This window comes from Macaca thibetana, chromosome Y (assembly GCF_024542745.1).
Source record: "Macaca thibetana thibetana isolate TM-01 chromosome Y, ASM2454274v1, whole genome shotgun sequence".
In the NCBI taxonomy this organism is placed as follows: Eukaryota; Metazoa; Chordata; class Mammalia; order Primates; family Cercopithecidae; genus Macaca; species Macaca thibetana.
In genome coordinates, this window is record NC_065599.1 from 13,500,935 (window position 1) to 13,525,990 (window position 25,056).

Genomic DNA, 25,056 nt, shown 5'->3' on the forward strand with positions numbered 1-25,056 from the left:
GTCATAGAAGCAGAGCTCACCTGACTGATTCATTCCATTTGGGATAAAAACTGATGGCCTCACCCACTGTTTTATCCTCAGAAATCAGTTCTTTCAAGAGCTCAGTGAAATTAAAGTGGGTCCATATATAACAGTGAACCTGGAGGGGAGCATTTGTTGTACAATTTTTTTCTAGTATATAATTGTGCCATTGCCCAAGGGAAAGAGCAGATCAAGGTGACTTCAGCAGAATCTTGTAGAGCTTTTTGTTCCTAGAATTCATGGAAGCATCAGGTCCAATGTCATAAGTTAGAAACTTCTGCTTGCAGATTCTATACCCAGGCATGCTAGCTTTCTAATAAATCATGATAAGTACTTAATTTTTTCATGAAGCAGAGGGTCACATAAAATTTGAAGTAGTACTATTATAGTCAGATTGACTTCTTGATTTTCTCTCTTTCCTTCTTTTCTCTTCCTGTCCAATACACATCTGGTTATGAGAAAAAATACTGGGCTGAAGTTCTTGACTTTGCTTCCTGGTAGCTATATCATCTCTGTGATTTGGTTTCTTCATGTGTAAAATGAGAAAACCAGTGTCTACTTCACAGAGTAGCTATGAGGATTACATGCATTAATTAATGTGAAATTACCTTGTGTAGAATAAGCAGTCAATAAATATTATAATTACAAATGTTGTTGTTGTAAGCATCATCAATTGCAGTTAATTACGATTCCTTAAACACAAAATAAGAAAAATGGTGAAGAGTCAACATTTAAGAAAAAATAAACATGACTAAAACAATTATTTAATTGAAGGAAGGCATTTGGCAATACACATAGGAAGTAGTTCTAAGCAGGATAAACAAACATAAATCCAAAATTTGAAGCATCTGTGACTGCAGACTACGAAAGACAAAGAAAAGATCACAGATGGATGCAGAGCAGGTGAGCCTCAAATTGGGGCTTATCCTGGGAGGGTTCTTGGCTTCCCACAGGAAAGAATTCAAGAGTAAGCCAGTGGTGGAAGAAACAGCTTTATGGAGAAGGTAGCGTCACAGTTCTGTGACTGCTCCTGCAGAGAGCAGGAGCTCAGGGCACTGCTGCAGTCATATTTATACCCACTTTTAATCACATGCAGATTAATGGGCAGTTTATGCAGAAATTTCTAGGAAAAGGGTGGCAACTTCTGAGTGCTCAAGTCATTGCCATAGAAGGGGGCAGTAACTCCCATGTATTGCCATGGCAATGGTAAACTGATATGGTATGCTGGTGGGCATGTCTTATGGAAAGCGGCTTCCATGTTTTAACTGGTCCTCAATTTGGTCCTCTGTCTGCTTCTGTTTCTTCTTCTCACCATTCCTGGGCTCAAGCAATCTTCCTGCCTTGGCCTCCCAAAGTGCTGGGATTATAGGTGTGAGCCACCACATGTGGCCAACAATGAATGTTCTTTATTTTATTTTATTATACTTTATATTTTGAGATAGAGTCTCACTCTGTCATCCAGGCTGGAGTGCAGTAGTGTGATCTCAGCTGACGGCAATCTCTGCCTCCTGGGTTCAAGTAATTCTCCTGTCTCAGCCTCTCGAGTAGCTGGAATTATAGGCACACACCACGACACCCAGCTAAATTTTGTATTTTTAGTAGAGACAGGATTTCATCATGTTGAGGAGGCTGGTCTCAAACTCCTGACCTCAAGCCATCCACCTGCATTAGCCTCCCAAAGTGCTGGGATTACAGGCATGAGCCACTGCGTCAGCAACAATGAATGTTCTTAATATCACTAACCTGTGCACTTAAACATGATTTAAAATGGTACATTTTGTTATGTGTTATTTTACCATAATTAATTTTTTATTTTTTTTATTTTTTTATTTTTATTTATTTATTTTTTTTGAGACGGAGTCTCGCTCTGTCGCCCAGGCTGGAGTGCAGTGGCTGGATCTCAGCTCACTGCAAGCTCCGCTTCCCGGGTTTACGCCATTCTCCTGCCTCAGCCTCCCGAGTAGCTGGGACTACAGGCGCCCGCCACCAGAAATGGAATCTTGCTCTGTTGCCCAGGCTGGGGTGCAGTGGGAGATCTTTTCTCAAAAACAAAGCAAAACCCCAAAAAACAACCTAACAAACAAATGCAATAACAACATCTTCTGCAATTTTTTAAGTTTGAAGATTACTTATTTCACTCAGAGCTCCCCTGTATTGCTTGTCTTTAATGCTGTTCTCAAATTGTGTGTGCGTGTGTGTGTATGTTTGTGTGTGTGTGTGTGTAGAGAGAGAGAAAGAGGGAGCAGCTAGCAGGTCCCTACATCACCCGAAAATCCATCATTTTCTCTTTATTCAATTCTGTAGTGGTGCGATCTCGGCTCACTGCAACCTCTGCCTCCCAGGTTCAAGCGATTCTCCTGCCTCAGCCTCCCGTGTAGCTGGGATTACTGGTGCCCGCCACCACACCCCACTAATTTTTTGTATTTTTAGTAGAGACGGGGTTTCGCTATGTTGGCCAGGCTGGTCTCGAACTCTTGACCTCAGGTGATCCACCCACCTCGGCCTCCCAAAGTGCTGGGATTACAGTCGTGAGCCACCGCACCCGCCCCGATTCTGCTATTTCTTATTCCTTTTTACATTGTAGCCACAGTGCAGACTTTGACCTGAAGGAACCAATTAATTATGCCTCCACTTCACTAATGTGCCACTAGGAGGCGCTAGACAAATATTTCTCAACTACTCGGTCAATGCGTTCAAGCATGCCACAGGTGTTCATGCTAGAGACTTGTCATTGAGGTTTTCTTGAGCCATTGGAAGGAAATGGCCATGAGGAAAAGACTCGGTTTGTTTTATGTTAATCCAGGGGATTTGAGTCAAAGTAGCCAATCTGTCCTCCACAATTCAGCATTTTTAGAGAAACAAAAAATGGTGGTGAAACATGCAGACTCTAAAACTGAATGTCTGCTTTTCAAGTTCTTTCTATTTATTGGCTAGGGAAAAATAAGTGTCACTTAACTTCTCTGTAGTGCAATGTCTCAACTTTAAAATGACTACAATAGCAAACTCTGCATAGAGTTGTTGCAAAGATTAAATAGATAAACATGCTAAAACACAAGAGGCTGGAACGGCATTTTAAGATGATAGTAATTTTATTTTATTACAAGAAACACTGAGGTTGAATTTTCTTAACCCAGAACTTAGATTAGGAAGAAGTGGTCATTAAAATATATCATGCATTATTACTTATATGGTCACCATTCTGTGCAGTAGATCATTAAACTTATTGCTCCTGGGAGGGGATAAATTTATTAACTTGCCTGATGTAATCATTCCACATTGTGAACATATATCAAAGCATTCCATGGTACACCATATATACACACACACATACATATACATATATATACATATTATTTGTCAATTAAAAATAAAAATAAAATGCTGACAAAATAAAAGGTGTTAAATGAATGCATAAGAAACATGAGGTAGGTGAAATAGGAGTCTTACTCAAACCATCTGCCCTGATCTGTCCATCATCCCATGCTGGGACATGAAAAGCCACATATTCAGAGCACTGGGGGAATTGAGAGAGAGTGAAGGACAGACAGAGTCTTCATCAGGGACGTTCCCCCACGGGAAGCCTCCTACCATGAACCTTAAAGACATGAGTTCTGGAAGGTGTCTAAGAAGGGATTTTCTGGGATTTGTGGTTTTGCCAGAGAGCTCGCAACACGGTAATGGGAGCAAACCCTTCTTTCATTATTATATTTTCCAAAACTCGTGGCAATATTTTGGATAATTGTTAAGGTGGTAGGAGAGAGATGTAAGAAACAGCCCCAGAGTGCCTTTGTGTTTGCTGCCCTGCATGTTTGCCAGAAAGAACATATTCCTCAGGTACTAGTCTCATGCTGCTGATAAAGACATACCTAAGACTGGGTAATTTATAAAGGAAAGAGGTTTAATGGACTCACAGTTCCACATCACTGGGGAGGCCTCACAGTCATGGTGGAAGGCAAAAGGCACGTCTCACATGGTGGCAGGCAAGAGAGAAAAAAGAGCCAAGTGAAAGGGGAAACCTCTTATAAAACCATCAGATCTCATGAGGCTTACTCACTACCATGAGAACAGTATGGGGGAAACCACTCCCACGATTCAATTTTCTTTCACTGGTTTCCTCCTGCAACACGTGGCAATTATGGGAGCTACAGCTGAAGATGAGCTTTGGGTGGGGACACAGCCAAACCACATCACCTCAGGTATGAAGAGACTGAAGAAATGAATGTGCCATTTTTCGTCTTTACAGAGTGTTTCAAATTTGCAAATGCTCAAAAATGTTATCCCTCAAAGACCTTTGAGGAAAAAGTTGGTTGATTGACTCCAGCAAAATGGAATGTAATCCAAGAAAGGCGAGAGTAGCCAAACACAGTGGCTCACACCTGTAACCACAGCATTTTGGGAGGCTGAGGTGGGAGGATCTCTTGGGTTCAGGAGTTCAAGACCAGCCTGGACAACATAGTGCAATCTCATCTCTACTAAAAATTTGTTTAAAATTGCTGAGTGCAGTGGCGCATGCCTGAAGTCCCAGCTACTCAGGAGGCTGAGGTGGGAGGATCACTTGAGCCCAGGAGACTGAAGCTGCAGTGAGCTGTGATTACACTACTGCACTCCAGCCTGGGTGACAGAGCAAGACCCTGTCTCAAAATACTACTACTACTACTACTACTACTACTACTACTACTACTGCTACTACTACTACTACTACTACTACTGCTACTACTACTACTACTACTGCTACTACTACTACTGCTGCTACTACTACTACTGCTACTACTGCTACTACTACTACTACTGCTGCTGCTACTACTACTACTACTGCTACTACTACTACTACTGCTACTACTACTACTACTAAAATAGAAGAGAGCACACAAGAAGCAGTGCTGAATACATAAATGTATAAAACAAAGTCTGAATGTGTTAGTGCATAGTTGTGAAAATAATCTGGAATTAACATTTCACATGGGAGGTAATTGAAAGAGCAGAGCAGAAAGAGAGAATGAGCATATGTTCATGTTTTTGTTTCATCTGGGAAGAAGACATAAGTAATGACTTTATATTTGATAGAAAATATAAGCTTAAATATGTGTGCTGACAGTTTAAAGGTAGTTACCACCAGAAAACTAGAAAAGATTTGTACAAGTTTCAGAGCCTTAATGGGAAATGTGTGAATTGAAGAAAACCTGACTCATGCAATCAGAGGTGGGTGGGAAAGAATTACACTGAAGTAGAAAGTCTGATATATGTAAAAAAGGGAAAATAATATGAAACAAAACTGCAGGACTCAATCCAAATATAACAGTGGTCATAATAAACATGGATGGATTAAAATTCCTTTTTAAAAAGATAGGCTTTCTGAATGGAAAAATAAACATAAAATCCAGACATACAGTAGTGCAGGAGGCAGCTTAATTAAAAACAAACAAACAAAATGTTGAAAATAAATGGATGCATTTGATATTCTGTTCCACTATCCAATCTAAGTAATGGTTAATTGTTTTATAGATTGTTCTTCAGTTTTTGTTTGTTTGTTTTGAGACAGAGTCTCCCTCTATCCCCCAGGCTGGAGTGCAGTGGCCTGATCTTGGCTCACTGCAACCTCTGCCTCCCAGGTTCAAGCAATTCCCGTGCCTCAGCCTCCGCAATAGCTGGTAGTAGAGGTACCCCCTACTGCACCTGGCTAATTTTTGTATTTTTATGAGAGAAAGGGTTTAACCTTGTTGGCCAGACTGGTCTCAAACTCCTGACGTCAGGTGATCCACCCACCTCGGCCTCCCAAAGTGCTGAGATTACAGGCATGAGCCACTGTGCCCTGACTTCAGTTTGGTTTTGTCCAGTGTTTTCTCATGATTAGACTGAGGTTATGCATTTTTGGCAAAAAAAAAATCATCAGAATTGATGTAAGTTTTCAGTGTGTCATGTTACGGAGTGCATGATGTCTTTATGTCCTGTCCTGGTGATGCTAAATTTGATCACCTGGATTAAGTGGTGTCTGTTGGAGATCTCCACTGTAAAATTATTATTTTTCTCTGATCCAGGAAAGGTTAAGCAAGAGTTCGGCACCATTTTAAGTCTAATAAGAAACATTTACTATCTAGTTTCTCTGAAGCCTGCTGCCTGTGGGCTACATGTGCATAATAAAAACTTTGGTCTCCACAACGCCTTATCCTCACCCAGGCATTACCTTTCTATTGATTATAGGTCTTTAATCAGAAATCCTTGGAATCCACCTATGACCTGGAAGCCCCCCACTTTGAATGGAATCCCACCTTTCTGGACTAAGCCAATGTACATCTGACATGTATTGATTAATGTCTCCTGTCCCCATAAATTGTATAAATCCAAGCTGTCACCCAACCACCTTGGGCACTTGTTCTCAGGACCTCCTTGGGGCTGTGTTGTGAGCCGTTGGTTAAATGAATAACTCTTCAAATATTTTACAGAGTTTGACTCTTTTCGTGGACAATAATTGGTGCCCTACACGTGGGGCCTCAGAAAAGACTCAGAATCCTTGATGCAGTTGCCTGAACCCGGAGCTAAGGTACCAGCGGGGCCATTGGAAGCCCTCCCTGGCTTCAGGTTTCTCCTCCAGTGGAACCGGTGAGTCCTCCGGAGCTCTGGACCTTCCATTTGGTTGATGGTCCTTGATTCATTCTGAGCTGTTTTTCTTTCTTCTTCCTCTTTTTTTTCTCCTAGGAAGTTGTCGTATAGGATCCTAATTTAGGTTTGGTGGTGCATTATAAAGGGTCTTCTCCACTGCCTTTTTCCCCTCAAATTAATCTCGATTGGCCTGTGTGTGCATTTGCGTGAGGAACTGAACTGCCGCTTTCATAGATAAATGAGAGGCTGAGCTCCTCAGCTTGTAAAAGAAAGGGGGTTTTGCTTCTCCTAACCAAAACACACCCCTGGGTGGTAAGGGTTGAGTGGGAGTGTCTGGGGGATTGGCTCCCACCATGATGTGCAGTGACCCTACAGGGAACCGCACAACAAAATTAATTCTAAGAGGCTCACCCAGGAGACAGGTGTAGGAGCTCATCACTTGCCATGTTGAGCCCTCTTGGAGGTCTAGACCTCTGGAGAGAGAAACGGAGACAGGTAAAAGGGTAGAATGACTCAGTGGTGACATACAGTGTAGCCCCTTCCACAGCCAGCACACTTCAATCCACCCTACTAAAACCTAGGCCACAGATGAGTTCCTCGTTTTTTAAAAAAGTGGGAGACATAGCACGTAAGAATGAGGAAAGGCAGAGAGAACGACCCCCATTTGGGCACCCCTTTTGGTTTTATGGTTCCTCTACTTGTAAGTATTTGTGTAAGTAGGAAAAGCTTGAGGGCATGCCCGGTGAAACAAAAAGCTTCCCTGTTACATATTATGTCTGTGCTTGTTCACACTTTAAACCGCTGCACACATTACATCAGAGAAAATTCCAGCCCAAAGTTCAACCTGCAACCATTCAGTTTCTAAGTCCTCTATTTTGCTATTTTCTTTTCTGCCTACTTTAAATCTTCTGTTTACTTCTTTTTCTTTTCTTTCTTTCTCTTTCTTTTTTTTTTGAGACAGAGTCTTGCTCTGTCACCCAGGCTAGAGTGCAATGGCGCAATCTACTGCAGCCTCTCCCTTCCAGGTTCAAGCAATTCTCCTGCCTCAGCCTCCCAAGTAACTGGGATTACAGATGTGCACCACCACGTCTACCTAATTTTTGTATTTTTAGTGGAGACAGGCTCTCACCATGTTGACCAGGCTGGTCTCGAACTCCTGACCTCAAGTGATCCACCTGCCTGGGCCTCCCAAAGTGGTGGGATTACAGGCGCAAACCACCACTCCTGGCCTTTCTGTTACTTTTCCATTGCTGTTGAGATAGAAGTCACTGTTGGGATCCAACCTTTTTGTTTGTGTAAACTGGTGAGTCTGTGTTGATATCTCTTGGCTAGAGTTCCGAAGCAAAAGCTATAGGATCTTTGTATGAGTGTGTATGCGTGTTTGATTTCTTTATGTACGTGCAAATATGTGTACATACATTTTTTTTTATGTGCTTTAGCCATGAAGTGTCAAACTGGCTTCAAGTTAAAGAGTATTCATAAATTAAATACTAAGCCAAAACGCTTTTCAAGTTCACGTGACTTACATAAATCTTTAATAAATAAGCTGGCTTTAAAATTATTGGTACAATAGTATTAGAAACATTTAAAAAATTGTCAGCATACATGTTTGTTTCCATTTACTGATCAAGCAGTTTCATATTTACCTTCGACAGATATTATAAGGTGTCAAAATTTGGCATATGGCTTATAAAACTATAAACCCAGCAACTCAGCATGAAACAGAATAATCTCTGTTTGTGTACTTTTTGATAAATAAGATGTTTAATGTGATTAGTGTAATAAAAATAGCTAAATCCTAAGTTATCAGTAAAATATCTATATATCTAACTTTAAAATTTTTGCTTAGGTAAACACAAAATTCATAGACTATAAAAATGGTTAACAGGGAAATAAATTTAAACGATGACTATCACAGTTTTCACAGATGATCTAGGTAAAAGATTTTACAAAATTAATTAGGTAAACGTAATGAAACAAATGCTTGTAAATAAACATAATTTAGAATCTAAAGTTAAATAATAGATATTCATTAAATATCTGGGTCATTTTCAATGTTAAAAAATTATAGAAAAACTTTTCTAAAAAATATGTTCTTATTAAAATCTAAGTTATTTTCATCTAATTCCATGTTTATTTATTTATATTTTTTGAGATGGAGCCTCGCTCAGTCTCCCAGGCTGGAGTGCAGTGGTGCAATCTCAGCTCACTGCATCCTCCGCCTCCCAGGTTCAAGCGATTCTCCTGCCTCAGCCTCCCTAGTAGCTGGGATTACAGGTGTCCACCACCACGCCTGGCTAATTTTTGTATTTTTAGTAGAGATAGGAGTCTCGCCATGATGGCCAGGCTGGTTTCAAACTCCTAATCTCAGGTGATCCACTCACCTAAGCCTCCCAAAGTGCTGGGATAACAGGTGTGAGCCACTGCACCTGGCCAGATTCCAGGTTTATTTAAGGGTTATTTATGAAATACAGTAAAAGGAACCAAGAAATAAGAGATATAAAGAAAGTAGGCTGGGTGCAGTGGGTCACATCTGTAATCCCAGCACTTTGGGAGGCTGAGGCAGGCGGATGATGAGGTCAGGAGTTTGAGACCAGCCTGACCAACACAGTGACACCCCATCTTTACTAAAAATACAAAAATTAGTCAAGCATGGTGGCATGTGCCTGTAATCCTAGCTACTCAGGAGGCTGAGGCAGAAGAATTGCTTGAACCCGGGAGGCAGAGGTTGCAGCGAGCCGAGATTGTGCCACTGTACTCCAGGTTGGGTGGCAGAGCGAGACTACTCTGCTCAAAAAAAAAAAAAAAAAAAAAAAAAAAAGTTACAAGGAGGTATTTTTGGTAAGAAATGTTAAAAGAAAAATAATTTTGTATGAGAAAGAATCTTGTATGTTTAATTTTTCTTTTCACATAAAATAACTGGTTGTTTAAGAGAGATGTTTAGGACAGAACAGAAAGTTCAAGCAGGTTGTATATGGTCTGTGCATGTCATAATACAGTCTGTAAAAAAGGAATTCAAAAAAATTTGTATGTAATTAAGTTTTCTATAATTAAAAGGAAATTATAATCATTCTAGGTATTGGACTTCAATAATAAAAATACAGTAATGCAAAAGGAGATAATTGGTTAGAACAAGATTTTCTTAAAATACTGATGTACTCTTAGTGAAACTGCAAGAAGTTTTTAATTTTTGAATTCCATCATCTCTTCTTGAAATTCTTCAGATTGACATCTTAGGGGTTCAACTTCTGCTGCATCCTGCTCACCTCAGAGCGTTCCCTCTTTTGAAAAGGAAAAGGCCTGGGATGGTAATTCTCTCCTTCAACTTTTGCTGGCTCCTGTAATTTTTTAAAAATTAATAGTCTAAAGGAAGAGAGAGAATTTTTGAAAACAGGCAAATGAAAAATTGTATAGGATGTGCCTCTATCTGTGTGTCTGTCTATATGTTTATTTATTGTTTGTTTGTTTGATTGATTTGTTTATTTTTGAGACAAGGTCTCACTCTGTCACCCAGGCTGGAATGCAGTGGTGTGATCTTGGTTCACTGTTGCCTTGAGCACTGGGCTCAAGTGATCCTCCTGCCTCACCTCAGTCCCCCAAGTAGCTGGAACCACAGGTGCATACTATCTCGTCCAGCTAATTTTTTCTTTTTTTTTTTTTTTTGTAGAGATGGGATTTTTCCATGTTGGCAGGCTGGTCTCAGTCCTGAGCTCAAGCGATCCACCTGCCTTGGCCTCCTAAAGTGCTAGGATTACAGGCGTGTGGCACCATACCTGGCATTGTCTGTAAGTTTCTATATGTGGTGAGGAAGTAATATTTCAGTACCAAATTACATGAAAGAGCTGTAATCAAACAGCTTAAAGAAAAGTAAGTGCTTATCAGACAACCAGAAGCTAGCTCAGATGCTTTTAATTCACATTCCTTTAGTAATCTTTAGTAATACTAATTTGATAAATTTAATTTCAAAATCCTGTCCAGTGGTTTAAAATCTTAGAGTCATGTTAGACGGGACTGTTCCCTTGACCTTGACCCCCTTCATGGGCAGGAACTGGAGTGACTCATGTTACTCAGCCTGCAGTTTATGGACAGCTTTGTGTTAACAGCTCAGTGAAGGGTCAAGGTGACAGCCTTCTGCACCTGTCCTTTTTGACACCGAGTTCTTGTTTGGTATTCAAGAATCATCAGGTCACACAAACTGTTTGAAAGATGATGAATGTGGAGGACTTTAATGAGCAGTGGAAGTGGTTCTCGGTGGAAGAGGAGCTGGAAAGGGGGTGGTGTGTGAAGGTGATGTTTCTCTGAAGCCTAGCCTTCTCTGGCTGGGCTGCCCTCCAAAACCACGTCGTCTGAAGTTAGTCGTGTTTATCTGTAGTCTCCAATGCTCAGTTACTTCTCTGCTCACCACTCAGCAGCTTGTATCCCTGCCAGTCAGCTGCTTGTGTTGCTTTTTTCTTTTTCTTTCTTTCTTTTTTTTCCTGCCAGCTGGTCTGGTCTTTATGGGCACCGGATAGGGGCAGGGAAGGCCAGAAAGGCCATCATTTGGGCAGAAAAACGAGGCCAGCTGCTTTCACATAGGGCTGAGCTTCCAGACTTGAGGCTGCAGTTTAGCCGGGAGCCCAGCGGTCCTGTATCAATGTTAGATTAAATTAGGTAATCCCAGGTTTTGCACTGGAAATTAGGGTTACTGGGAGTTGGGATAGTAGGAGAGTAAGATGTATTTTTGGTGAGGTTTATAAAAACATAAAGATGTGGTTTTTGCCAAAGATTATGTAATATTTACAGGCTATTTAAAGGTCACTTTAAAATAAATGGAAAATTATACAGACGAAACTCATTGGAGAAAGAAAAATAGAGGTGGGAAATGAGAAACCTTTGATTTTTGGGTGGCCACGTGGTCACACATGGTACTGAAGCGGCATCATTGTCTGGGGTAAATACCCGAGATTCATTGTCTCATGGCCACAGAAAACGAGGACGTGGACACACAGAATGAGTTGAGAGCAGAAATTTAATTGGCAAAAGAAAGAGAAGAGCGCTCTGCAGCAGAGCGGGGTCCTGGAGAACTGGGTTGCTGCTTCGGTGCTGAAACGCAGCAAGTTTTATAGATGAGCTTGAGGAGGTGGCTATGATTTACATAGGACGCAAAACATTGGTTGAACCAGGTGTACCATTTGCATAGGGCACGTAAAACTGGTTAGGACTAGGTGTGTCATTTGAATAGGGCATGAAAAGCTGGCCTAATCTTTTTTTTTTTTTGAGATAGAATTTTGCTCTTGTTGCCCAGGCTGGAGTGCAGTGGCGCCATCTCGGCTCACCGCCTCCCAGGTTCAAGCGATTCTCCTGCCTCAGCCTCCTGAGTAGCTGGGATTACAGGTGCCTGCCACCACACCTGGCTAATTTTGTATTTTTAGTAGAGATGGGGTTTCTCCACGTTGGTCAGGCTGGTCTCAAACTCCTAACCTCAGGTAATCTGTCCACCTTGGTGCCTAATCTTTTATTATGCAGATGGATTATTTACCTGGCTAGTGCCATGTTGCCTTTTTTGTTTGTTTGTTTTGTTTTTTGTTTCGTTTTGTTTTGTTTTTTTGAGACGCAGTTTCACTCATGTTGCCCAGGCTGGGGTGCAGTGGTGTGATCTCTGCCTAATGCAACCTCTGCCTCCCGGGTTCAAGCGATTCTCCTGCCTCAGCCTCCTGAATAGCTGGAATTACAGGCGTGTGCCACCACGCCTGGTTAATTTTTGTATTTTTTTTAAGTAGAGATGGGGTTTCACCATGTTGGGCAGGCTAGTCTCAAACTTCTAACCTCAGATGATCCTCCCACCTTGGCCTCCCAAAGTGCTGAGATTACAGGTGTGAGCCACTGTGCCTGGCCTCTGGTTTTTAACTGTACACGTGGTGACAAAGAAAAGGGAAGAGGGAGCCTCCATGTTGAACATACCTGGCTTCCAGGTAGCGCTTTTCCATTGGCACAGCTGCCAGCATTTACCTACGCGAGCTTCCAGCTTGCTTATCTATGCCTGCAGCTCGATTTTCCAGGCTGCTCTTTGTTAAAAAGAAATGATTTGAGGGCTCCTTTTTTAAAAGGGAAATTCTGCCAAGGACTATTTTAGCCTCACTATCTGCCTGAATAATTTCTTTCTAGTTCCTCTATCAGTAAGGAGATGCAGCTGGCTTGTCTTCAGTCACTAAAGGTCAAAGCCACCCGACAAATTTAGAGATGGATCCTACTCATACTCCCAGGGAATTTAGTTCACTGGATATATAGGAAATGCAAATTAATAAGGAAAAAGTGAACTATTCAATCGCTTGCTTACTGCCTCTGTAGTTACTAAAATGAAAGTAAAAGAGTGCTGGCTTGGGCGTGAAGGCCACACCAAGCTCAGATGTGGGTCTGTCTCAGATCAAAGCTTCCTACAAAAGGAAAAATTAAGCCAGGCCAACCAAAAGTTACTTCTGAGACCTGTGATTACCAAGAAGATAGACATGTGGAGGAAGGGCAAAACCAAGTAACTATTAAACTCAGGGTATTTACAGGGCTGTTCAATCTTTCGGCTTCCCTGGGCCACATTGGAAGAAAAATTGTCTCGGGCCATGCATAAAATACACAAACAATAATGATAGCTGATGAGAAAAAAAAAGGCAAGAAAATCTCATAATGTTTTCAGAAAGTTTACAAATTTGTGTTGGGCCACATTCAAAGCTGTCCTGAGCCACGTGCCGCGCAGAGGCTGTGGGCAGGACAAGCTTGAAAAGGAATTGGTTTGTCTTCTAGATTGGTATCGTCAGCTTCCTGAGTTCCCTTTTCTAAAAATGGGTTGTAAGAATGACTAAGAACAGTATGTTTAAATTTTTTTTTTTTTTTTGAGAAAGAATCTCATTCTGTCACCCAGGCTGGAGTGCAGTGGCATGATCTCAGCTCATTGCAACCTCCACCTCTGGGGTTCAAGTGATTCTCCCACCTCAGCCTCCTGAGAAGCTGGGATTACAGGCACATGCCACCATGCCCGGCTAATTTTTCTATTTTTTGGTAGAGATGGAGTTTCACCATGTTGGCCAGACTGCTCTTGAACTCCTGACCTTAGGTGATCTGCCCACCTTGGCCTCCCAAAGTGCTGGGATTACAGGCGTGATCCACTCTGCCCAGCCAATATGTTTAATTTTTAAATGCCACAGAAAGAAAGAGCATGTTTGGGTTGGTGCAGGGCCTGCAGCTCCCTCACTATTAAACACTTGCTGATGAGTGTATAGGACCCAGATGCCCAGGAAGTTTTTCCGGAGGAAATGGCCAGCCTGGTGGACTGGGTAAACACCACCACAAGGTCTGTTTATCCTGAGAAGGGGACTGTCCAGCCTTCCCTATAAAATGCCAAGTGGAGCACCCCTGATAAAACAGCTGATGTGCTTCATATGCAAGCCATGTGGGATTGGCTTTATGATGACCGGGATATTCACCAGCTGAATATGCCCATTACCCAATGTATTAGTCCGTTTTCATGCTGCCGATAAAGACATACCTGAGACTGGGCAATTTACAAAAGAAAGAGGGGTAATTGGACTTACAGTTCCACGTGGCTGGGGAAGCCTCACGATCATGGAGGAAGGCAAGGAGGAACAAGTCACATCTTACATGGATGGCAGTAGGCAAAGAAAGAGAGCCAAGCAAAAGGAGTTTCTCCTTATAAAACCATCAGATCTCATGAGACTTATTCACTACCACAAGAACAATATGGAGGAAATCGCCACCATAATTCAATTATCTCCCACCAGGTCCCTCCCACAACAATGGGAATTATGGGAGATACAATTCAAGATGAGCTTTGGGTGGGGACACAGCCAAACTATATCATTCAGGTCATTCTGTGAAAGGAAAATAAATCTCAGGACCCCAAAATCACTAAGCCAAGAGAAAAGTCAAGCTGGGAACTGTGTCAGGCAAGCCTGCCTCCCATTTGATTCTTAAATGAGACAGCTACAAAGATAAGAAGCTACATACTCCCCTCACAATTTGTGCTTAAGGAAATTCCTTGTGGACAAAGGACAGACGCAACTCAAAGTCATCCTTCCAAGGCTCCCCTGAGACAAATGCTTATCTGATAACTTCCTCTGTGCCATTGCTTATGTAAAAGTGCAGATTCATTGAGCCAGCCTAAATTGTGTATTCAGTGGAAAGCTGATCAAGGACTCAAAAGAATGTAACCTTTTGTCTCGTATCTACTTCTAATCTGAAAGCCCCCACTTCAAGTTGTCCTGAATTACTGAACTGAACCCATGTATGTCTTACACATAATGACTGATGTCTCATGTCTCCCTAAAATGTAAAAAAGCAAGCTGTGCCCTGAGCACCTTGGGCACACGTCGTCAGGACTTCCTGAGGCTGTGTCACGGGTGCATGTTCTCAACCTTGGCAAAATAAACTTTCTAAATGGACTGAGACCTGTCTCAGACATTTTGGGTTCACAATAGATTCTCGGTGTATTAACGATGTTAGTTGAAGAACTGTGAGGTTCACACATTTGGAAAGCTTCATTTCTACAAATGTTGTGGTTCAAGTTTCCCTTTCTACAAGAGCACCCCAGGTGACATTACTCTTGCAGAATCAAACAATGGTTTGACAAAACTTATCAAATTTGCTGTTGTAGCTTTCCCTCATGGGTCTTACAGATGCTACTAAAAGACTAGGGTGTTAACAAAAAGAGACAAACTGTAAAATTATTTAAGAGATTTATTCTGAGCCAAATATGAATGGCCATGGCCGCCCATGACACAGACTTCAGGAGATCCTGAGAACATGTGCCCAGTGTGGTCAGAGTACAGCTTGGTTTTCTACATTTTAGGGAGACATGAGACATCGATCAATACATGTAAGATGTACATTGTTTCAGTCCAAAAAGGTGAGATAACTCAAAGTGGGGGATTCCAACTCATGGATGGACAAGACACAAAAAGTTGCATTCTTTTCCGTCTTTGATCAGAATACACAATTTACATGTGACGGGGATTGGGGGGTGGCGGTGGTGGGTAGAGGAATAGTGACTGATGCCTGTTCAGTGAATCTGCATGTTTGCGTAAACAATAGGGCAGGGGAAGCTATCACATATGCATTTGTCTCAGGTGAGCAGAGAGGGCTGACTTTCACTTCTGTCTCTCCTTTGTCGCACATCTCTGAAGATAAGCCAAGGTGAAATTGAACAGAACAGTTTTAGGGTAAAGATCTTGAGGTGCACAAAAATTTTCTTTGTGGGCAAATTGTGAAAGCGGTATGTAGTTTTTTGGTTTTGTTTTGTTTTGTTTGTTTGTTTTTGTCTTCATAGCTGTCTTATTTAGGAAAAAATGGGAGGCAGTTTTTCTGATGCAGTTCCCAGCTTGCCTTTTCCCCTTGGCTTGGGGATTTTGGTTTCCTTTCACCAATTAACAAGTAAAATTAATAAATTAACAAACAAAAACAGGGAAGGGAAAAGTGAGTCAAAGGGCTCATGCCAGAGGGTGGAAATCTTCAGATAATAATTTTATTATTATTATTAATTTTTTTTTGGAGATGGAGTTTCATTCTTGTTGCCCAGGCTGATGTGCAGTGGCAAGATCTCAAGATCTCAGCTGCAACCTCCGCCTCCCTGGTTCGAGCAATTCTTCTGCCCCAACCTCCCGAGTAGCTGGGATTACAGGTGAGTGCCACCATACCCGGCTAATTTTTTTGTATTTTTAGTAGAGACGGGGTTTCACAATGTTGGCCAGGCTGGAATGTTTAGATAATTATTAAGAAATGAAACAAAGAAAAGGAAAATTGATGGAATTAAAGCAAAAAGTCTTTACAACATGATCAAAGGTTGAGTGGGCCACAGGGAGCCCCAACTGGTCCCCCAACATTAAGGGGCCCCATGCCAGTTTTCTTCATTTGCCTCAGACTGGAGAAGTTTAAGAACAATTGAGGCCAGGCACGGTGGCTCACGCCTGTAATCCCAGAACTTTGGGAGGCCAGGGTGGGCGGATCATCTGAGGTCAGGAGTTCGAGACCAGCCTGTCCAATATGGTGAAACCCTGTCTCTACTAAAAATACAAAAAAATTTGCTGGACATGGTGGCGGGTGCCTGTAATCCCAGCTACTGGGGAGGCTGAGGCAGGAGAATCGCTTGAACCCAGGAGGCAGAGGTTGCAGTGAGCCGAGATCACGCCATTGCACTCCAGCCTGGGCAACAAGAGTGAAACTCTGTCTCAAAAAAAAAAAAAAAAAAAAAAAAAGAAGGAAAGAACACTTGGAAGATGGCCAAGTAGCTGACCTAAGAGATCAAGTGCATGGTTTGGCGTTTAGACTTGAGGTTTTATGCACTGACCTTTAGACTGTAGTCTTGTGTCCCTTCTCCCCTGAGTCTTCCCTTGGTGTGGGCTGTCCGCATGCACAGAGGCCTGCCGGCGCTCGGGAGGGGAGCATGCGCAGTGTGTTTACTGGAGTTGTACGCGTGCTCACTTGAGGCGTTCTTCCCTTACCAGCCGCGTGTTCCTAGAAGGTTGTGACTACTCGGGAGGCTGAGGCAGGAGAATGGCGTAAACCCGGGAGGCAGAGCTTGCAGTGAGCTGAGATCCGGCCACTGCACTCCAGCCTGGGCGACAGAGCGAGACTCCGTCTCAAAAAAAAAAAAAAAAAAAAAAAAAAAAGAAGGTTGTAGACCAGTTAAACTCCGCCGTTTTGCCTCTTAGTGCGCATGCTTGAGCCCACTCACTCACCTGCTGAGATCGTATTGGGAAGCTGCTGACCACCAGTTTCAGGTGTTTTCTATTTATTAGGAGACGGCCTTTCCCTGGTGCTGACTGTGACCAATTATTATTTTAGAGAGACGGTTTAATAACCACCTGATGCTCGCCTGACATTCCTGGTGGGGTTGCGGAGAGCCTTTCCTGCCCTGCTTATGCCTGAGTAGCTACCTACTGTAACAATAACTGAACTCTTTCAACCAATTTCCAATGAGAAAATCTATGCATCTATCTATGACCTAGAAGCCCCCACTTTGAAGAGTGTCACCTTTCTTGGCTGAACCAATGTCCATCTTACATGTGTTGAGGGGTGTCTTATGTCTCCCTAAAATGCATAAAGCCAATCTAACTCAGCAACCCTGGGCACATGTTCTCAGGATCTCCTGAGGGCCAGTAGTCACTCATATTTGGCGCAGAATAAATCTCTTAGAATAGTTTATAGAGTTTGACCTTTTTCGTCAGCAGAGGCAATTACACCCTTGCTATGGGATGTTAACTGAAGCTAATGGAAATAATGATGTCCAAAAGAGTTCCATGATGAAACATAAATGGTTCATATAGGACCTGCTACCTGGGGAATGCAAAGATAATATACAAGGAGGGAGCCTCTTTTTCCTCTTCAGACTGACTCTGTAATTATGTGAGGATCTGCTGGTTTTTACAGTGCCCGATAAATAGCTCTTTGCATATGAATTGCAGTTCCAAGGTAAACAAACAACATCTTGTTTGGAAGGCTGTTGCTCTGGTTAAAGAAGCTTTAAGGACTTTTTTTTCTTTCGAGATATTTACAGTTTAGAGTGATTGGATAGCATATCTTATTGTGAGCAAAATTTACCTTTCTCTCTACCCGAGTTCTCCACAGTTTGGAAATTATTTCTGACTATTCCTATTTTATGGCAATTTATAGTGGTTTTCATGACTTTAGCAGGACTGTTTTCTTTTGAAATAGGACACAATTGTAGACACTGGTTATTTGACCAAGGCTTTGACTAAAATAATGTATTTTTAGGTAAAGTTCCAGCAAAGTCAGCCTGAGAAGAGCCCATATGACCAATCAATTCTTGCTGTGCTTCATGCAAATACTCAAGTATAATAAGCCTAAAACTTACTTTGCAGATGTATTGGTCTTCCTATATTTTTCTTCAGTAGAAAAGGAGGGCTAGAGAGACAGAAAAGTTGTTTCAACTATAACACACCTGTTACTAGATTCCAGCCCTGACCTTTGCTTTTATTATTTACTTATTTATTCATTTGAGACAGGGTGTTTCCCTCTTTCCCGGGCTGCAGTGCAGTGGCGCGATCTCATCTCACTGCAACTTCTACCTCCTGGGTTAAAGCGATCTTCCTATTTCAGCCTCCCAAGTAGCTGGGACTACAGGTGCATGCCACCGTGCCCTGTTAATTTTTGTATTTTTAGTGGAGATGGGGTTTTGCTATGTTGCCCAGGCTGGTCTCAAACTCCTGGTCTCAAGCGATTTGCCTGCCTCAGCCTCCCAAAGTGCTGGAATTACAGGTGTGAGCCACAGTGCTTGGCTGTGACCTTCGTTTTTAAATGCAGATGGAATCATGAATTATTTCTTGGCTACAATAATTCTCTAAAGATGAAACAGGTTATAATTTTATTCATGATGCTTTTAGTTGGCACCCTAATAGAAAAGTTCTTTTTTTCTGTTGTGACACACAAATTCTCTTGATTGTCAAAATTATGAATGTTATTTATCCCTTGTTGTTTTGCTTCTGAGAAAACCGGAATCATGGTATTCTGATGATCAGAGATAATTTGACAAAGCCTGTAAATATCCCTCATCTGGCATCCCATTGGGCCAAAACTATTTTTCATTGCCAATGCCCTGCTGCTAAAACTATACAAGCACCCTCACTCTAGACCCAGGGACTATCATGGAAGAGATGGGAGCGTGAGATTGTAGCAGCCGATTTTGAGAGAGAGAATTAGTTCAGACCCTTCAAATCAAGGATGGATACTAAACAGCAGGTAAAACAAGCAGTTTTTGCCTCCTGGGTTATTACCCTTTACATCCATCCAAACCATAACAAATTTCCTGCTCCCCATAGAATTAAAAGAAAATTACTGAGAGGATAAAGGTACTTCATGACAAATCCTCCTTGGTATAATACTCCAAGGTATGATTTATGTGTATACACACACACACACACATATTATATATATACATGTATACACTATATATAATATACATATATTATATGTATATAATTTTTTTTCAGCCAACTTAGGACAAATTACTAAAAAGTCTGTAAAAAGCATTACGACACAACAAAATTCTCTAAATTCCTTAGCTTAAAAGGTTTTAAATGTCTCTAAATTCCTTAGTGTAAAAGGTTTTAGCCATGCTTATATTTTGTGTAGCTAGTAGCTACTAGTCTGTAACTGCAACCAAGAACACAGTAGCTTGATGCATAGAAGGCAAAGAGAAGTTAATTTTGTAACCTCACTTTTGGCTTTGGCTTTTTGGCTTTTGTATTGCTTAAAGAATTTTAAAGGTTGATGAATGTCTGTCCGCCTTCATTCCCATCTGTCCTAGGACATTTAAATTGGCTGTAAGTCTTTGGGCTCTAAGCCCCTTTGTTATTCTCTTGCCAATGCACCACAATGTAGCAGTCTCTCATTGTAAGGTATCACCTGGAGTTTTTTGTCTCACAACCAAGAGAATTAAAGAGCATGGACACAAAGGTTGAGGTTGGAGCCAAAGTTTAATAAGCAAAAGAAGAACGCTGTCCACCACGGAGAGGGGGCCCGGAACAGGGTTTCTGTTTCACAGTTGAATGCAGAGGCTTTTATAAGAAACCTATGAGGGCTGGGCATCTTATTTGCACATGGTGCAAATTCCTGGTAACTTCATAACATCCTCCTAGAGCATACACAGACCCTTAGCTTGAGTTACTCTATATTGTTTTATTCCGCTCACTGCCCATGTCTCAGAGCACAGAATTTTCCATTGTGGTCATGTCTGGGCAAGTCGCCTGTGCACCCTCTCTTATCTGTGCAGCTGTGGGCATGTCTTAGGCAACCCCCCGTGCAAGTTCCCTTATCTGCAGTTCCTGCAGGCTGTTCTTTTGTTTGAAAGGATTCAACTGAGGACCCACCCTAACTGTCTGCCTAGCTGGTTTCTTCTTTCCTATTCTCTCACCTTGGCCATGGGGAATTCCATCAAGGGGCCAGATGGGCCAGGAGCAGGCAGTCATGCCACCCTGGCAATGCTATGGAACAAAATTAAACTTTAGTGGTCATTTATGTTGAATTGTGCACATCAGAGTACAGGAGGCTAATAAGCAATGAGACATGCCCAGGTTTGCATGTAAGTGAGAGGTAGGAACTCTGATAGCACCAAGAGCTCAAACTGACCCCTCGTTGCTAGTGGACAAAATGAGGTAAACATTTGTAAAAGGATTTCTGGACAAACTTTGTTCATCCTACTTTTTAGGGTTTAAATTTGAAAAACGGAAAATGCAAAGATATGGAAAAATAGTGCCAGGTGCAATGGCTCGTGTCTGTGGTCCCAGCACTTTGGGAGGCTGAGGCAGGTGGATTGCTTCAGTCCAGTATTCAAGGCCAGCCTGGGCAACATGGCGAAACCCCATCTCTACAAAAAAAATATAAAAAATTAGTTGAGTGTGGTGGCATGTGCCTGTAGTCCCAACTTTAGAACAAGAGGTCAAAGATGCAGTGAGCCGTGATTATGCCATTGCACTCCAGCTTGGATGACAGAGCAATACCTTGTCTCCAAAAAATAAAATAAAATAAATAAGAATACAGAAAAAATAGTAAGAAGAAAATCACAAGACTCTATAATCCCATCACCCAGAAATAACAGTTAAATTCCTGCCATATATTTTCATTATTCTTTTTATTAAAATAATCATTATTATTATTATTTTACAAATGTGTGTGTGCTCATTGTATTAGTTGTTTATGGTTGCCTAACAAAAATAGTTGTCCATTGCTGCCTATCAGTAATTTGTAGACATACCCCTACAAGTGCCAGACTCTGATATCTGGTCACAAATCTTTATACCCTTGTCACATGCAAAATATTGTTACCTCGTTCCAAAGCCCCCAAAAGTCTTATCCCATTGTAGCATCAGGTTAGTGAGCAGAATCTCATTAGTTGAATCATTGTATTTATGGAAGAAGCCTCTTGAGTAATGTTCCTTAGATAAACCTCTTCAAATACAGTATTATACATATAACTGTGTATTATACATAATATACAGAGAGTATATATTATATATGGAGTGTATATATATATATAATGTGTGTATGTATATGGTGTGTATTATATATGGAGTATATTTATGGTGTATAAATGGTGCATATATATCTATCTGGTGTAATTGGTGTGTGTATATATGTGTGTATACATATGTCATGTACATATATGTTGGATATATGTGTACATGGTGGGTATGTATCTATAGAGGGAATATATATTTATGTGGTATATGTATTATGTATAGACGTATATGGTGGGCCAATATTTTATATGCAGTGTATATTATGTATACACAGAAACACATACACATGCACATCCCATATATACTATATGAGTATATATGGATGGTATGGATGGTTATGGTGTGTGTGTGTATATAAATATAGGGTGTGTATATATGTGGTATGTGTATATATATGGTGTGAGTATATGTATATATGATATGTATATATGGTATAGAGTTATGTATATAGGAGATGCGAAATGTACATATATAGTGTGCAGAGGTGTATAGACATATGGTGCACATGTATTTTGCATATGTCGGCTATATATAGTGTATATATGGTAGGTGCAAACATATATATATTTCTTTTTTCTTTTTTTTTTGAGACAGGGTCTCACTGTGTGGCCCAGGCTGGAGTGCAGTGGCACAATCTCAGCTCACTGCAACTTCCACACCCTTCAACCCTAAAAGTGAGAAAAACGTATGTAGCATTTACAGGGTTTTAACTGTAAGGAAGATGCAGTTCCCAAGGAGATGGAGAGAGAAACTGACCTTTAAAGTGTAGCATCCACTCTGCTCCGCATTCTATTTCTTTTCACACAGGCACCTACACCGGTTAGATGGGGAAAGCATTCCTTGCGTCTTGCATATGTGGCAACAGAGACTAAGAGACAGAAAGGAGCTTGTCCAAAGATAGAGTTACATTTTTGGCAAAGGCAGAAATAGATTATCTAACTTCAAGGCCAATGGAACAGGTGTGGTCTTTTGAAGCCATTTCCTCATGTCACCCTTCCTTGTGACTTTTACTGAGCAGGGAGTTGGGACAGCCTAGGAGATGGTCATGAATGTTTCCCTCTAAGCACTGATCACAAAGAAGAGATTTTTGCCTTCCAAAGTTATTAGTGTGTTCATTTTTATCTCTCAGGAAAAAAGTGGCAAAGTTGGAGATGGTGTACACTTTCCTTTATTGCTTGATTGAGGTTAAAAAATTGGCCAGACGTGGTGGCTCACTCCTGTAATCCTAGCACTTTGAGAGGCCAAGGCCAAGGATAGCTTGAGCCAAGGAGTACAAGACCAGCCTGGGCAGCATAGAGAGATCTCGTCTCTACAAAAAATTAAAAAATTAGCTGGGTGTCGTGGTGCACACCTGTAATCACAGCTACTTGGGAGGCTGAGGTGGGAGGACTGCTTGAGCTCAGGAGCCAGAGGTTGCAGTGAGCCGAGATTATACCACTGCACTCCAGCCTGGGCAATCAAGCAAGATGCTGTCTCAAAACAACAACAACAACGACAACAAAAAAACCCCGAAAATCTTGTATTCTATTGTCACTCATCACATTATTTTTAACTAATTTTATTTTAATCACTTATTGTTGAGTCACCTCTGAGATTCTCTATTCCAGTGGCATCATTGTAAAATGAAACTGCCTTGTCAACTGCACTTGTTATGACACCAAGCTTCTGCTAAGAAAAAACAAATGCATAACTCTGCATAACCTATATCCTATGACAGGGTCTATGCCTCGCTGTATTTAAGCATTCATTTAGTCTTCAGCAGTGTAGTACTTTCACCTATGTTTTGTCAAATTCAAACATTTGCAATACTTCATTTATTTTTTCTGCATGTCCTTCATATTTTGGCTTTGCTAGTCCACTTTGACCAAAAAGCTTTGATTCTTTAAGTGTAGCCCTAAATATCCTATCTTAAGCATGGGTGTAATTTTCTTCTATTACCAACAGAGGTTCTTTTACAGTTTTTGAAATCACTGATGAAAAAGAAACAGCTCAAATTATATTCTACTACAAACATGATACATTCAGCCTGGCACGGTCAGTCATATCTGTAATCACAACATGTTGGGAGGCCGAGGCAGGAGGATCACTTGAGTCCAGGAATTGAGGCTGCAATGAGCTATGATCACACCACTGCACTCTAGCATGGGTGACAGTGAGACCCTGTCTCAAAAAAAAAAAAAAAAAAAAAAAAAAGATACATTCAAAGAGGTCAAAACAAAACAGTGTGAAACCTATCTCCCTGATTGCAGCTACCTCTTTCTATGCACACGCCTGCAATCCTTTTTCACCTATCACACACTAAAAATATTTCAGAATTATTGTTATCGCACGCTGAGGTCATCTAGGAATGTTTTAAAGAACCTGTGTCTCTCTGAAGTTCATCCTGCTTGTCTAACTTGTCTGGCAAGGAAATTATTTTCTTAATTATTATTGCTGAGAAAGACTGGGTGAGGTGGCTACCCCACAATTAGCAGATGTGAAACAAGAAGAAGTGAACAGGCTGCAAATTAGCAAGTTCTGTTAGCAAGTTCTGGCATGGGTGAGGCAGTTGCAGGAAATTGGTTTCCTGGAAACTATGCCCAGAAACTAGCCTGACATCATGAGAAAGCTCCCAGCATTCATAATGAGCTGCATATGAAGTGCCAGGGGAGGACACTGTAGGTGAGATGGACCACATTTTGAAATACACTTTTTCACACATTTTATTTAGGGAGAATTTCTGACATGTCCTCTGATAATTTGAACTTCCTTGATTTGCAGTTGTACATTGAGAGATCATTTCTTGGTCAAAATAAATGTTCAGCAGGTGTGAATGCTCTGTCCACAACCTTTTTTTTTTAAACAGTCTCGCTCTGTTGCCCAGGGTGAAGTGCAGTGGCGTGATCTCAGCTCACTGCAACCTCTGCCTCCCGAATTCAAGCAATTCTTGTGCCTCAGCCTCCCGAGTAGCTGGGATTATAGGCATGTGCCACCACACCTGGCTAATTACAAATTAATTTTTAAATTTGGGCAGATTTGCAAAACTATCAAGCTATTACCCTGTAACATCCTTAGCCCTCAGCTTGTCACTGCTTGCAATTTATTTTTATTTTATTTTATTTTATTTTATTTTATTTATTTATTTTTTTGAGACGGAATTTCACTCTTGTTGCCCAGGCTGGGGTGCAGTGGCGTGATCTCGGCTCACTGCAACCTCCACCTCCCAAGTTCAAGCCATTCTCCTGCCTCAGCCTTCCGGACCACAGGTGCATGCCACCCCACCTGGGTGATTTTTTTTTTTTTTTTTTGAGATGGAGTTTCGTTCTTGTCATATAGGCTGGAGTGCAGTGGCATGATCTTGGCTCACTGCAACCTCCACCTCCCAGGTTCAAGCGATTTTCCTGCCTCAGCCTCCCAAGTAGCTGGGATTACACGTGCC

The 25,056-nt window shown here is 41.4% G+C and overlaps 1 protein-coding gene across 3 annotated transcripts in view; it reads left to right on the top strand.

The window, feature by feature from the left end:
- Positions 1–6,504: 6,504 nt before the first annotated feature.
- Positions 6,505–25,056, top strand: part of LOC126947233 (arylsulfatase F) — an 80,717-nt gene continuing 62,165 nt past the window's right edge. For 2 of the 3 annotated variants that reach the window (XM_050777952.1, XM_050777953.1), the window contains exon 1: positions 6,505–6,618. In XM_050777952.1, coding sequence (XP_050633909.1) covers positions 6,533–6,618 — 86 coding nt within the window. In that variant the 5' untranslated portion in view covers positions 6,505–6,532. Of the gene's footprint in view, positions 6,619–7,094; positions 7,922–25,056 lie in introns of those variants that run through there. The other variant, XM_050777954.1, reaches the window with a different exon arrangement.